A 12,158-nucleotide genomic window follows, 5' to 3' on the forward strand; every position below is an offset into this window, starting at 1 on the left:
CCGCTTTGAGGATCCCGGGCTCGCCTGCATGCCCGGTGGTTCTCGTGCTCACCAGAAAGTGAGAATCGCCTCTGTGTCTGGGACTGACGGTCGTTGCAGTCCTACAACATCTGGGGACCAAAGTCTGAGAACGCCTGGTGTCGAGGCCAAGAAGACCGGCCACAAATCACCCCAAGCCATTCAGCTGAGTGGGCGATGCCAAGCCAGCTCCTCTTTATCTAACCTACCCACCTAACGATGAAGAGCCGGATATAAAAACAAGATAAATCAACAAAGCAGGAAACATCAGGGAGCGCAGGCTTTCGCCGCAATTAAGCAGCCAGAGGTCTGCAGTGGACCACAGCCGGAAGATGCATAAGCCATCCATCAAAACACGCCATGCGACGGGGCGCACAAACACAAGCGAACAGAGATGAATGCGGGCACAGTTGTGGAGCCTGGTTAAGGTTTACCACGAAACATCTGCGGAATGCCAAGGCGTGCCGAGAGGTGGCTCAGGCCGTCCTTGGAAAGGATGTTTTCAACTAAGACCCAGGAGTCAGCTGACTTATGACCATCGGAAGACTTTTAAGAGGCCAATTCTGGAAACTGAACCCTCAGTATGAAGGCGGGTTTGTAAAGAGGAGGAGGGAAGTCTCCCGATCTTTGATCCAGCCACAAGATGGGCTCATCTCGTTTCCTTTTAATATTGTTTTAATGCAATGTTTTTATAGCACTTTGGACTTGGCCAATGGTTTACAGGTTCCCTCTCTCTCATATTCTTCCTTACAAAGAGCCCCACTGTCCTCTGAGGGTGAGTTGCTATTCCTGTTTTATAGATGAAAAATCCAGGCCAAAGGCCCTAGTGAAAGCCTGCAGCCACACTGGGATTTGAACTCGGGGCCCCAAGCTTCAGAGGTAAATCCAACACCCCCTCCAGATGAGAATGAGAAGATTTCAGGCATATTCATTTAACACATTTCTACCCTGCCCCTCCAACATGCTGCTACTTGAGGCAGCTTGCAGTAAGAAAACACACACACACACACACACCCCAAAAACCAAGAGTTAAAACAAATGATAAGAATTAGAAGTCATAGCACTGCACCTTCTGCTTTTGCAGAATTTGCTTGTTCTACACAAACTAGACCCTCCCCCTCCCTTGAATGCCACCCTCTGCCATACCCTCTTTTGAAGTGAGCTTTAGAGAACCATTTATTGCAACAGTGCACAAAGTCGGGATGTGTTTGTACAGAACACTATATCCAGGATGGGGGTGGCGAGGGGCAGGGAAGGGTTTCCATATCCTGTTTTCAAGCATACGTTTTCTAGCTAGCCTTCAACAAGTCCTTATCTGCCGCCACCCTGCCATTTGGGAAGACTACTGACCCAACTGACAAGGGTTTGGGAAGAATGACCAAGACAGGAGGTTGGTTCTCGTCATCACTGGCAGGGTGGGAGAGGCAGGCGCACTCCCGATTTCCAGTCAGGTGCTTGCAAATGTCAAGTCCAGAGGTAGGAAGAGTGATCGTCTGCAAAGCAGCAGCGGGGTAGGGCAGCTTTTCCTCCTAAAGGTAAAGTTGTGCCGTCGAGTCAGTGTCCAACTCCTGGCCCCGTGGTTGTCTTTGGTAGAATACAGGAGGGGTTGACCATTGTTGACCATTGTGAGACCTGTCACAATTTCCCAGTCGCGGATACTCAAAACCGCAATTGGGAAAACCGTGGTTGGCGAGGAATGACTGTATTTAGTTATACCTCACAAGCCTGCAACAGGGTTTTGCCAAGGAAAAGGAAAGGCAAGAGAGATCCACAAAGCTGTGGATGCTTCGTAACTTCCTGCCTTCTTGCTGCCCCTTCTTTCCACCACAAGGTGCCTGGACTGGGAAGAATGGCAGCAGCATCCTCGACCACACCTCCCGCTTTGCTTGGGCACCAGGCGGCCACTGCAAGGAAGCCTCCTGGGCCAGAAGAGGGTCACAGCGCCATCCCCAGAGGGGCAACGCACGCAACTGGGACCACACTCTGCCCACCTGGGAGACCTCCGCTTGCCATTCCCCGACTGGGACGTTTTCCAGGCGTTCAGAGGTAACCGAGGCCCGTCGGCTGCGCACCAAGAGACAAGAGTTCAACTTTCCAACTTCACGCCAGCAAAAGCCCAGTTAAAAACAAGCATTTGCCCCAGTTCAGGGAGACGAGGCTTGCCGAAATGGGATGTCTGGGCCACGGCGACGGCGGTTACTCGTCTGCCCCCTTCGTTGCCAATCAACACAAGCTGCCCTGAACGGGAGAGAATTTTCCCTCCTTTTAATCCAGCACTTCAAAGCAGGCCAGGAGAAAATGTTTATTTGGACAATTCAGAAGTCCTGCAAAACAAGAGACCACAGCTACTGCAGATTTTGTGCACAAAGTCAGCAGGGAAATGCTGCAAGATGAAGAGGAACGAGGTGTACATCATCGGAGAGCTGGTCTTGTGGTGGTAGCGAGTCTGAATTGTCCCCTTTGCTGAGCAGGGTCTGCCCTGGTTTGCATTGGAATGGGAGACTACCTGTGTAATCACTAAGATCTTCCCCTGAGGGGATGGGGCTGCTCTGGGAAGAGCCCCTGCCTGCTTGCATGCAGAAGGCTCCGAGTTCCCTCCCTGGCAGCAACTCCAAGACAGAGCTGACACTCCCACCTGCAGCCTTGGAGAAGCTGCTGCCAGTCACTGTAGACAAGACTGATCTAGATGGACCAAGGGTCTGACTCATTTGGGCAGCTTCCTATGTTCCTATCTCCCTGATACTAGATCAGTATTGCACTGGAGGGGCGGGGCATAAATATAATAAATAAATAAAATAAAATAAAATAAAATAAAATAAAAAAATAGAAAGTTCGAGGTTCCTCCAAGGCAGGGTTTCTCAAACTTGGATCCATTGTCCCCAGCCATGTTGGGAGTTGTAGCCCAACAACATCATCAGGAGACCCACATGTGAGACACTCTGCTCCAACACAATGGAGCAAACCAAAGAATACCTGAACCTTTATCTAGTTCAGTCCTGGCACAGGGACCCACACTCCCTGCAAAAGTCAAAAACTACTCTTTATGTACGCATGAAAAGGTTAAGCAATCTTGGAGGAATGTCTATGTTCTGTGCACAGAACCGGGGCGGGCACCATCTTTAAACTGGCAACAATCCCTCTTTGGGGACTAGCATTCCTTCTAACACTATGCCCAGCTTCTTACAGCAAGTGGCAAGGCAGTAGGTCAGGAACAGAGGTAAAATATCCTCTCCCTGTGCTGTGTTGCCAGTATTTTCCCACTTGGTTAAGGCAACTTCAGTTCCTGGTGGCAGAAGACGGCAGTATGTCAGAAACACAGCACAGGACGTGGACTTGGACAGCTTCACATGTCACACCTGCACTCCTGGTTCCCGATATTTTACCTACATGTTCCTGGCTTACTGCCTAGCCACTTGCCAGAGGTTGTGAGAAGCCGCCCATGGTCCAACAACCCAATGAATACATTTCCAGTGTCACCAGGACAAAAAGTAAGTAAATTCCTCAGAGCCCCATCCATTCAATTTAAAAAAATTGTGCCATACAACTGCCCCACCAAAATAACTGTTGAGGCCATCATGCGTCTGGGTTTACTCCCATCTCATTGTAACCATGTTATGGAATGGCTCAATATATTGTGTATTTTATTATTTTTAAAAGGTCAGTTACCAAGACTGTTTTACTGCTGCTGTAGTTATTTTGGTTTCAGGCTTACATTGAGTCATTATGGATATAGCCAAACACACAAATATCTTTTTTTCAGACTTCAGTCTGATTAAAATACAATGAGACCGTGGCAAACCATGTGAGGAGAAGAGCTGCTATTCCTGGGAAGTCACACTAAGAACAGCGTGTTGATTTCAGCTTGTCCATTCACCATCAAACTGAAAACAGACGTATAGGAAACTGGCTTATACCAAGTCAGAACTTTGGTTCATCTAGCTCAGTATTGTCTACACCAGTATTGTCTACACCAAGTTGGGTCCCCAGATGTTATTGGACTTCAACTCCCATAATCCCCAACCAAAGGCCACAGGGGTTGGGGATTATGGGAGTTGAAGTCCAATAACAGCTGGGCACCCAATGTTGAGAGTCCCTGGTCTACACCAGAGCTGCTCAACTTCGGCCTTCCTGCGGATGCCAGCCTACAATTCCCATAATCCCTGGCTATTGGCCACTGTGGCTGGGGATTATGGGAGCTGTAGTCCAAAAACAGCTGGGGGCCCAAAGTTGAGCAGGCCTGGTCTACACTGACCGACAGCAGCTCTCCCAGGTTTCAGACAGGGGTCTTTCCCAGTCCTACCTAGAGATCCTGCCAGTTATTGAGCCTGGTACCTTCTACATGCAAACCAGGGTCCCCAACATCGAGCCACCCCGCCCCCCAAAATCAAGGATAAAAAAACTGCTGCAACTCAAAATAGAAGAAAAAGCTCATAAGTAGGACAGATAGGGACAGTGTCACAAAGACAGAGAGACCAGTGTCAACCAATATTGACTCTGTAGGCCAGGTAGATAACCCTTGCTGTCAGTCATACACATCAAGGCGACATCCAGAGAAGGCCACAGTAGACGGTGATGGTTAGAGCCAACCTGCCAAGAGTCCCGGGGCACCTTAAGAGAGTTAGATTTATCATTGCAGACAGCAGCATGGGCTACAGGCCATTGGATGCCACCAACTGGCATTCACAAAAGCCTGGGCTACAACCAACGTGTTGGTCTTTCAGGTGCCACAAGTCAATGCAGCCGCAGGCTACTGTAGGCAGATGAAGGGGAGATACAGCCCAGAGGCTGCTCTTCCATACAACCACAAGGGCACCTCCATCCTCAGATGAATCGTCAGCCAGCCTTTCTTGTGCAGTGTGTGGTCAGCAAAGTCATAGCACGAGAAGAGATAAGCAGCCTAATCTGGCAAGAGATGGCTCAGAGGGTGCGAGACAAAAACCACCTTCAGCTGAAGGTCTCACAAGTGTAGTCGCGGCCTCGAGAGCCGTCTCGATGAGAGAGAGGTGGCTTCCCGGGTATGAAACGCATTTCTCTCAGCACCCATCTCCAGGCATCCTCTGCAATGAAGCACACCTGCCCCAAGCACTCGATTCCAGCGTGGCACACAAGAGGAGACCTCAGCCTAGAAGTGAAGAGCAGTTGCCAAAAATACAGAAGCCAGAAGAGCAAAATTTCTCTTGGGTACAAGTTTCCCTGGTAGGCAGCTGCAATGCACAGCTGAAGGCCATGGCTTGTGGCCGGGAAATGGTGGGGGAGGAGAGATGACGCTTACCCCACCCCAGAATTCTCTTATGTAAGAAATACCATATTTACCTGAATCCAAGACTAGGTTCCTTCCAAATTCTTTGATGTTAGACTCAAACATCAAAGGCTATTTTAAATTCAGAGGCCTCTTCCTTTTAGGTAAATGTAGGTATAACCTGTATTTGATTTCTGTTCTCTAAGGGGATTGTCTTAATTCAGAGTCCTCTTCTCTTTGGGTAAATACAGTAAGAAAAGCCCTGCTGGATCCAGCCAAGGCCCCATCCATCCCCAGCACAGCATCCCCCCAGTGGCTGTTGCTGGAGTCTATCTTATCTTTCTTTTTTAGATTGTGAGCCCTTTGGGGACAGGGAGCCATCTTTATTTAATTTATATCTATGTGAACTGCGTTGGGAGCTCCTGTTGAAAAGCAGTATATAAATATGTGTCATATTCGGATCGTGCCCCACGCAGCGGCCAACCAGGTGCATCTTGGGAAGCCCACAAGTGGGGGGAGAGGGTGACTGCCCCCTCCCTCGGTGCAGCCTTGCACATTTCCTTAATGTGTACATTGTGCCAGCTTCTGACCCGACACCCGGCATTCCACAGCCAAGAGGAATACGCATGATCGATTCTGCATAAAATTTGTGGAATGCAGCCTTGGGGGGCTTGAGGCCCTCCAGGCGGGGTGGACTACGACTCCCACAATTGTGGCTGGGGGCAGTGGGAGCTATAGGCCAGCCACAGCCAGAGGGCCTCAGGTTGGCCATATTGCAGGGTCTTGCTGCATTAAAAAGGAACACATTCAAGCCTAGGGTCTCTAGCACAGAATCTTCAGGAACTACTGAAAAATATTTGCCGGTGTTCTGCCTGTTTACAGATCGCTGCAACTCCGAATAACTTGCAAGGCGATGCAGACTGAAAGCATTTCATCCCAGTCTGCATGACCCGCGCACCATTCTGCAGGATCCTACTTTATCTAACCACAAGCGTCCATAGCATGACTCGGCAGATCCAACTCCGAAGGAAGCAAGAGACGGCTCCTGGCAATTCCCAGAGTGGAGTTATTTTTCAGTAAGTCAGCCCAAGCCACTGGGGCTGATGAGAGCCAGGGTCCAGCAACATCCGGGAACCCCTGTGCTGAGGGGTTGCAGTCTCACACAGCGCAGCCTCTGGGGCCTCAGACGGCAGGTCTCCGGTTTGTATACCCATCATGGGGCACATGGATTCACAGCCCGCTCTGCCCACTGCTAGCTGCATTTCTGAGGGAATTCGCCCAGCTGCCTCCCAGCTAAGGAGCAAGCAAGGCAGGAAAGGTGTCATAGCCAGAGGACATCCGAGGTCATGCCCCGACACTGAACCTACACAAGGCCATTCCACTGGGGGTGAAAAGAAGCAAAAGGAAAAGATGCCCATTGTTGGAAGGAACTCTGGCGAGAGTGTAAAGCTCTTTCCATCATCTAGCAAGCTCCCCCTTAGAAAAGTATGTGGGGAAAGCAGGCAAGAAGGGTGAGCCAGAGCTGGTCTGGTGGTAAGGTCAAGTGTGCCGTCGAGTCGTTGTCGACTCCTGGTGCCCACAGAGCTGCCCTGTGGTTGTCTTTGGTAGAATACAGGAGGGGTTGACCATTGCCTCCTCCCACGTAGTATGAGATGATGATGCCTTTCAGCATCTTCCTAGATGGCTGCTGCCCAATAGAGTGCCAGCAAGGATTCAAACCGGCAACCTTCTGCTTGTTAGTCAAGCATTTCCCTGCTGTGCCACTTAAGGGTAGTCTTAAGGTCTTGTGGTAGCATACATGAATTGTGCCCCTTGCTAAGCAGGGTCTGCCCTGGTGTGCATCTGAATGGGAGAAGACATGTGTGAGCACTGGAAGATCTTCCCCTTACGGGATGGGGCCGCTCTGGGCAGAGGATCATGCAGGAGGTTCCAAGCTCCACAGCATAGGCAGCTTCCTATGTTCCTCGGACTCGGAACTGGGTCGCAGGCCAGCCCCAAGTGGGTGGAACGAGAATAAAAGCCATCATTGGGGCTTTTGAAAAATACAAGCAAAGAAAGGGGTAAAAGCAGAGCGATGGGGGAAAGCACCAAGAAAGTGAAGCAGCCAGACCGAGATCTCTCATGAAAAACAAACATGGGAAGTCGCCTTCTATGGAACCGGGGGGTCTCCAGAATGCAAGGCTGCCATTGACCTTCTGCCCCATCACTATGTGGCACCTTGGGGGTTGAAAGGTGCTCTCTGAAGCTCCCGCACACACCCCTAACCCCAAGGAGGGATGCATCCCAAGTGTGTGTCTTTTGCAGAGCAAGATTCGGGCTCCTCTCCGAAGCACGCATCCCAGCCGGCCAGTGCAACAGATGCCCCTTTGTGTGCGCCAGCCGCTCCATACTAAATCATCCTGACAGCCAAGGCACACATTCGGGAGCGTTAGGAAAGCAAGAGGCAAGGACAAACACAAACAGAGGAGAGCCCTCTCTCTTTCGCAGCCTGCCGGACTGTCTGGCGTGAACTTTCGCCTTCTTTTAAAGAGAGTCCCAAACAGCAGAGCAGCCTTGCCTTACACCTCCAAAGGACAGACAGACCCGGCCAGCACACACGGCTCAGTCTTCCCAGGTCAGCAAAACACAAGAGTGTGCGACTCCCACCCCTCACCGACACTTCTGGAACAATCATCGCAGTTTGACGCTTCCAGGGATGAATGGCCCGCATGCCCGCCATCACACTCGGCCTCAGCCACGCAACTCTCTCCGTGCCCCTGCTGTGCTCGGCCGGCAGCCCTACTAGACCGCCACTCAGGCCTGGGGGGCGGGGGGGGGGCTGCAAAGAGACAGCTCCATTGTTTCAGCAGGCTTTTTGTGTGTGTGCCAAAGGGGAGAAGCACAAGGCTTCAGAGCGGACGGAAGCAAGAAGCAAAGTTGTTGTTTCTTTCCCCATATGTGGAGAAGTTCACCAAGCTCTGGATGCATGCACCCCGGAATATCCAGAGACAGCTCCCCAGCCACATGGGCTTCTTGCTGGCACCAGCGCTAGGCAGGCCAGCTTGAAGAGACCTTGCATGTGGGCTGAGCCGGTTTTGTCTGGCGGTGGGCGAAGGCTGCCCCGCTGAAGCAGACCAGCAATGCATCTCGTCCAACATTCTGTTTCCAGCCAGATGCCTCTGGGAAGGAAGCACCGGCAGTCTCCAGAACCGCCTTGTCTCCAGGGTCTGATGATGCCCAGAGGTGCCCTGCCTCGGAGGTCAACAGAATCACCAGGTTCTCAGGTCAGAAACCTGACCGAAGAGCTGCAGCAGTCTGGCATCAGGTTGGTGGCATTTGTCCAATTGGGGGGGGGGGGGTGTCACCTGGGTGGTGTTTCTATCTGCCTACACCTACTGGGAAATAAAGAGTTGAAACTTGCTTCCAATAAGTCTGCTTATGATCAAGCTGTAAAACCTCTGCCCACACACACACACACACACACACACAAATACCCTCATTACTTCCGTGAGTTTCTGAAGCCTTCCTCTTCCACAACAAAGATCTGGGCACACAGATACCAACGCAGCTCTGGCAGCCAGCAGGGTCATCGCGAAATCTTCTGAAAGGCCAGTGGTCAACACATTCGCTCTCGGCCCCCCAAGATGTTAAAACGGAACGGAGAGTGACCTACCTCACAGGACTGTCGTGAGTATGGCCTCGAGAAAGGCCACGGAAGCGGTGAACTCGACAGAGCTTTCACAATTGTTTTATGCCAGATCGTGAACCACGATATATGGCGTTTCCGGCGAGATGGCGTGAATGTCAAACATACCATGATGCAGAGAAGAAGTCCGGTTAAGTGAGAACTGTGCGCGCGCCAATGTGTATATTGTTGGAGGAGACCCCCGCCCAGCCGCCCAGCCCCCTCATCTATCCGTGCGAAACACACACCAGCAGACCCTCCTCGCCAGGCTGACCCGAGACACGTGTCAAGAATGCTGCCGGGCAGAGAGATGTCTGGGGTGCCGCAGGACGGTGCCTCGTCTAGACGCGCGCAAGACGGCGGGGAGCATCCCAAGCCGCAGAGCCGCCCCAGAGCCCGCCACGCTCGGAGCTGCGCGAATCCCCCGAGGCGGGGGCAGAACGAGCCCTCCTCCCGCCCTGCGCGCGGGGCTCACAGAGCCGAGCCCCGCCGGGACCGAGTCGCGAGGGTCCAGCGAGGGGCGCGCGCCGGCGGCGGCGGCGGCGGCGGGGCAGAGGAGAGCCCAGCCAGCCCGGCTTCTCCTGCGGCGGAGACGGAGGGGCGGCTCTTCCGAGCGGCCGGCGCCTACCTGGGGATGGTGATGCACTTGGTGGCGGCGCTCTGGCTGGTGATGGCCTTCTCCAGCTCGTCCAGCTGCCCGCTCTTCTTGAGCTTCTTGACCAGGCTCTTGACCGCCTTCTCGCACCACTTCTCCTCCTGCCCGTTCTGCTCGCCCTTCTTCCAGCCCAGCAGCCGCTTGACGATGGGCGGCGTGAAGGGCAGGATGGACGACATGGCCGGCGGCGGCGGCGGCGGCGGCAGCCCTCCCGGCCCGGGCGCAGCGGGCGCGCCTCCTCCGCCTTGGCCGCGCCGCCTGCTGCCGCTGCGGGCTCCGACGCCTCGGCACTCCCGCGCCGGCCGGCCGCCTCCTCCTTCCCACCCGCGGCCAAGGGCGGCGAGGCGCGAGGTCTGCTGCGGCGGCGGTGGCGGCGGCTGCCCGGCTCGGCCCGGGGACAAAGCGGCGGCGGCGGCGGCGGCGGCTCCAAACTTTGCCCGGAGTTCTGCGAGCGAGCGGGCCCGCCTCCCTGGGCTCCGCCTCCTCCTCCGCCTCCTCCGGCTCGGTGCGCGCTTGTGTGTGCGCAAAAGTGCGCTCTCCGAGTCCTGCCCGCCCGTCTGAGTCGCATGCAAATGCGCAGAGGCGCCCCCTCCGAGGGGGGCGGGAGGGCACCGCCTCCACGCTGCGGGCCGCTCCCTGCCTGCTGCTGCTGCTGCTCCGCTGCCCTTAACTGCAACAGCAGCCGCAGCCGAGTCCGGGGCGAAACCCAACAACACACCCCGAGAAGCAAAGCAAGCGCCAGGCCAGTTGTGCTGCCTTCTGGCCTGCAGCGGCGGCCTCTTGGGCTGCTGCCATCAAAGCACAGGAGCAGAGCCCGCGGAAAGCGGTGGCAACCACGCTCACCGGCGGCGGCGGCTGCTGCTGCGGACGCCTCAACTTCGGGCCCCCAGATGCGGTTGGCTGCAACTCCCCAGCCACATGGCGGGGGGGGGGTGTAGTCTCCGACCACTCCGGGGCTCCAAAGTTGAAGTCCCCGATGGGACATCTTTTCTCTCCCCCAGCCTCGCTTCTGTGCCTCTAAGCAGCAGGGAATGAGCAAGTGGAGAAGTTTCTCCCTCCTCTTAGTTATATTCATATTTATCTATCGTGGTGTGTATAGCAAACACTTTACATCTGCAACGCAAAAGCCTTTTTTGCTTTGCAGACATAGTCCATCTGTTGGGAGCCACCCAGAGAACAATTTGTTATGGGACAGCTAAAAAACAAAGATGATGATGAAGAAGAAATCTGCCCTTGGAGCGGGGCCATTATTTCACTTTCCTGGGGCAGCAAGCATGGCCGCCTAATAATAATAATAATGATGATGATGATGATGATGAGAGGGCTTTGCCCAGGCCCCTCTTGCTGTTCACACTGTGGAAGTGTGGCTTATCAGAGTGCCCTTTGCCTACGTCCCAGCATGGGAGAAAGTGTCCAAGATGCCAAAAAGGCCAAAGGGCTCTGCCAGGCCCTGTTCACACCGCAAGAGAGAGGGCTGGGAGACCCTCTTAGGACATAGGAAGGTGCCATAGACTGAGGCAGGCCCTGGGTCCATCTCGCTCAGTATTGTCTACACAGACTGGCGGCAGCAGCTCCTCCCAGGTTGCAGGCAGGAGCTGACACCTGGGACCTAGATGCTAAATGTGAGATATTCCCCTTAGCGGGTGGGCCCATAGCCCAGGGGAAGAGCATCTTGAAAAGGCACTGACTGTTCCCTATGGTTCGCAGCCCTGCCTGGATTTGCTGCCAGGGAGTGAATCCCAGACCTTCTGCAGGCCTACAGACCTACAGCCCCATCCCCTTAGGAACACAGGAAGCTGCCTTCTACTGACTCAGGACCTTGCTCCATCTAGGTCTGTATTGTCTACCCAGGCTGGCAGCAGCTCTCCAAGGTTTCAGGCAGGGGTCTCCCTCTCAGCCCTAAATGGAGATGCTGGGGGCTGGACCTAGGACCTAGATGCCCTACTACTGAACTGCAGCCCCATCCCCTAAGGGGGAATATCTTACAGTGCTCACATGGGTCGTAGTCACCCATCCAAATGCAAACCAGGGCAGACTCTGCTTAGCAAAGGGGACAATTCATGCTTGCCACAGCAAGACCAGCTCTCTTCCCCATCCTGGACTCAACCGGGGGAGGGGGGGTGTTCTGCTTTTCATTCCTTCGTTTTGGCCAGGCCAGAAGGGTCCCCACCTTGCGAAACTCCAGAACTCACACACAACGTTCCTGCCACCGAGGGTGTTGACTTCAGGGCTACCCCTGTAACCCTACCCATCCAAGCAGCAAAGAGCTTGGGATGTTCTCCTCATGGAAAAAGACAGCCGAAAGGAAAAGGTCAGGCCTGTCCTAATTTTACACGGTCTGGATCCTTTCTCTGGCTTAAGAGAAGTCTGGGGCCTGACAAACTACCTCCAGGTTATGTAAACCAAATAATATGCTTAAAAAAGAAAAATTAAGAGAATGTCTTCACAGCACCTCCATAATACGTTTCTGGAAGCCGGGCTTTCACCCAGAGGTTTTATTTTCTGTTAAATATTAATAGGCGTCAATGTCTGTGGTCTAGAGAGAGGGATGAAAAGGCACCGTTCACTATGGTTTATGTATT

At 53.6% G+C, this 12,158-nt stretch overlaps 2 protein-coding genes across 4 annotated transcripts in view; one reads left to right on the top strand and one right to left on the bottom strand.

Annotated features, from left to right (window-relative positions):
• Positions 1 to 12,158, top strand: part of AAGAB (alpha and gamma adaptin binding protein) — an 83,894-nt gene that overhangs the window by 67,131 nt on the left and 4,605 nt on the right. The window lies entirely within an intron of this gene.
• Positions 1 to 12,158, bottom strand: part of SMAD3 (SMAD family member 3) — a 76,738-nt gene that overhangs the window by 48,792 nt on the left and 15,788 nt on the right. Inside the window, exon 1 of one of the 3 annotated variants that reach the window (XM_053273223.1) lies at positions 9,550 to 10,301. The exons of 1 other annotated variant lie outside the window; for it this stretch is intronic. In XM_053273223.1, the coding sequence (XP_053129198.1) occupies positions 9,550 to 9,755 (206 nt within the window). In that variant the 5' untranslated portion in view covers positions 9,756 to 10,301. Of the gene's footprint in view, positions 1 to 8,909; positions 9,109 to 9,549; positions 10,302 to 12,158 lie in introns of those variants that run through there. One more of the 3 variants, XM_053273224.1, reaches the window with a different exon arrangement.

This window comes from Hemicordylus capensis, chromosome 10 (assembly GCF_027244095.1).
Source record: "Hemicordylus capensis ecotype Gifberg chromosome 10, rHemCap1.1.pri, whole genome shotgun sequence".
In the NCBI taxonomy this organism is placed as follows: Eukaryota; Metazoa; Chordata; class Lepidosauria; order Squamata; family Cordylidae; genus Hemicordylus; species Hemicordylus capensis.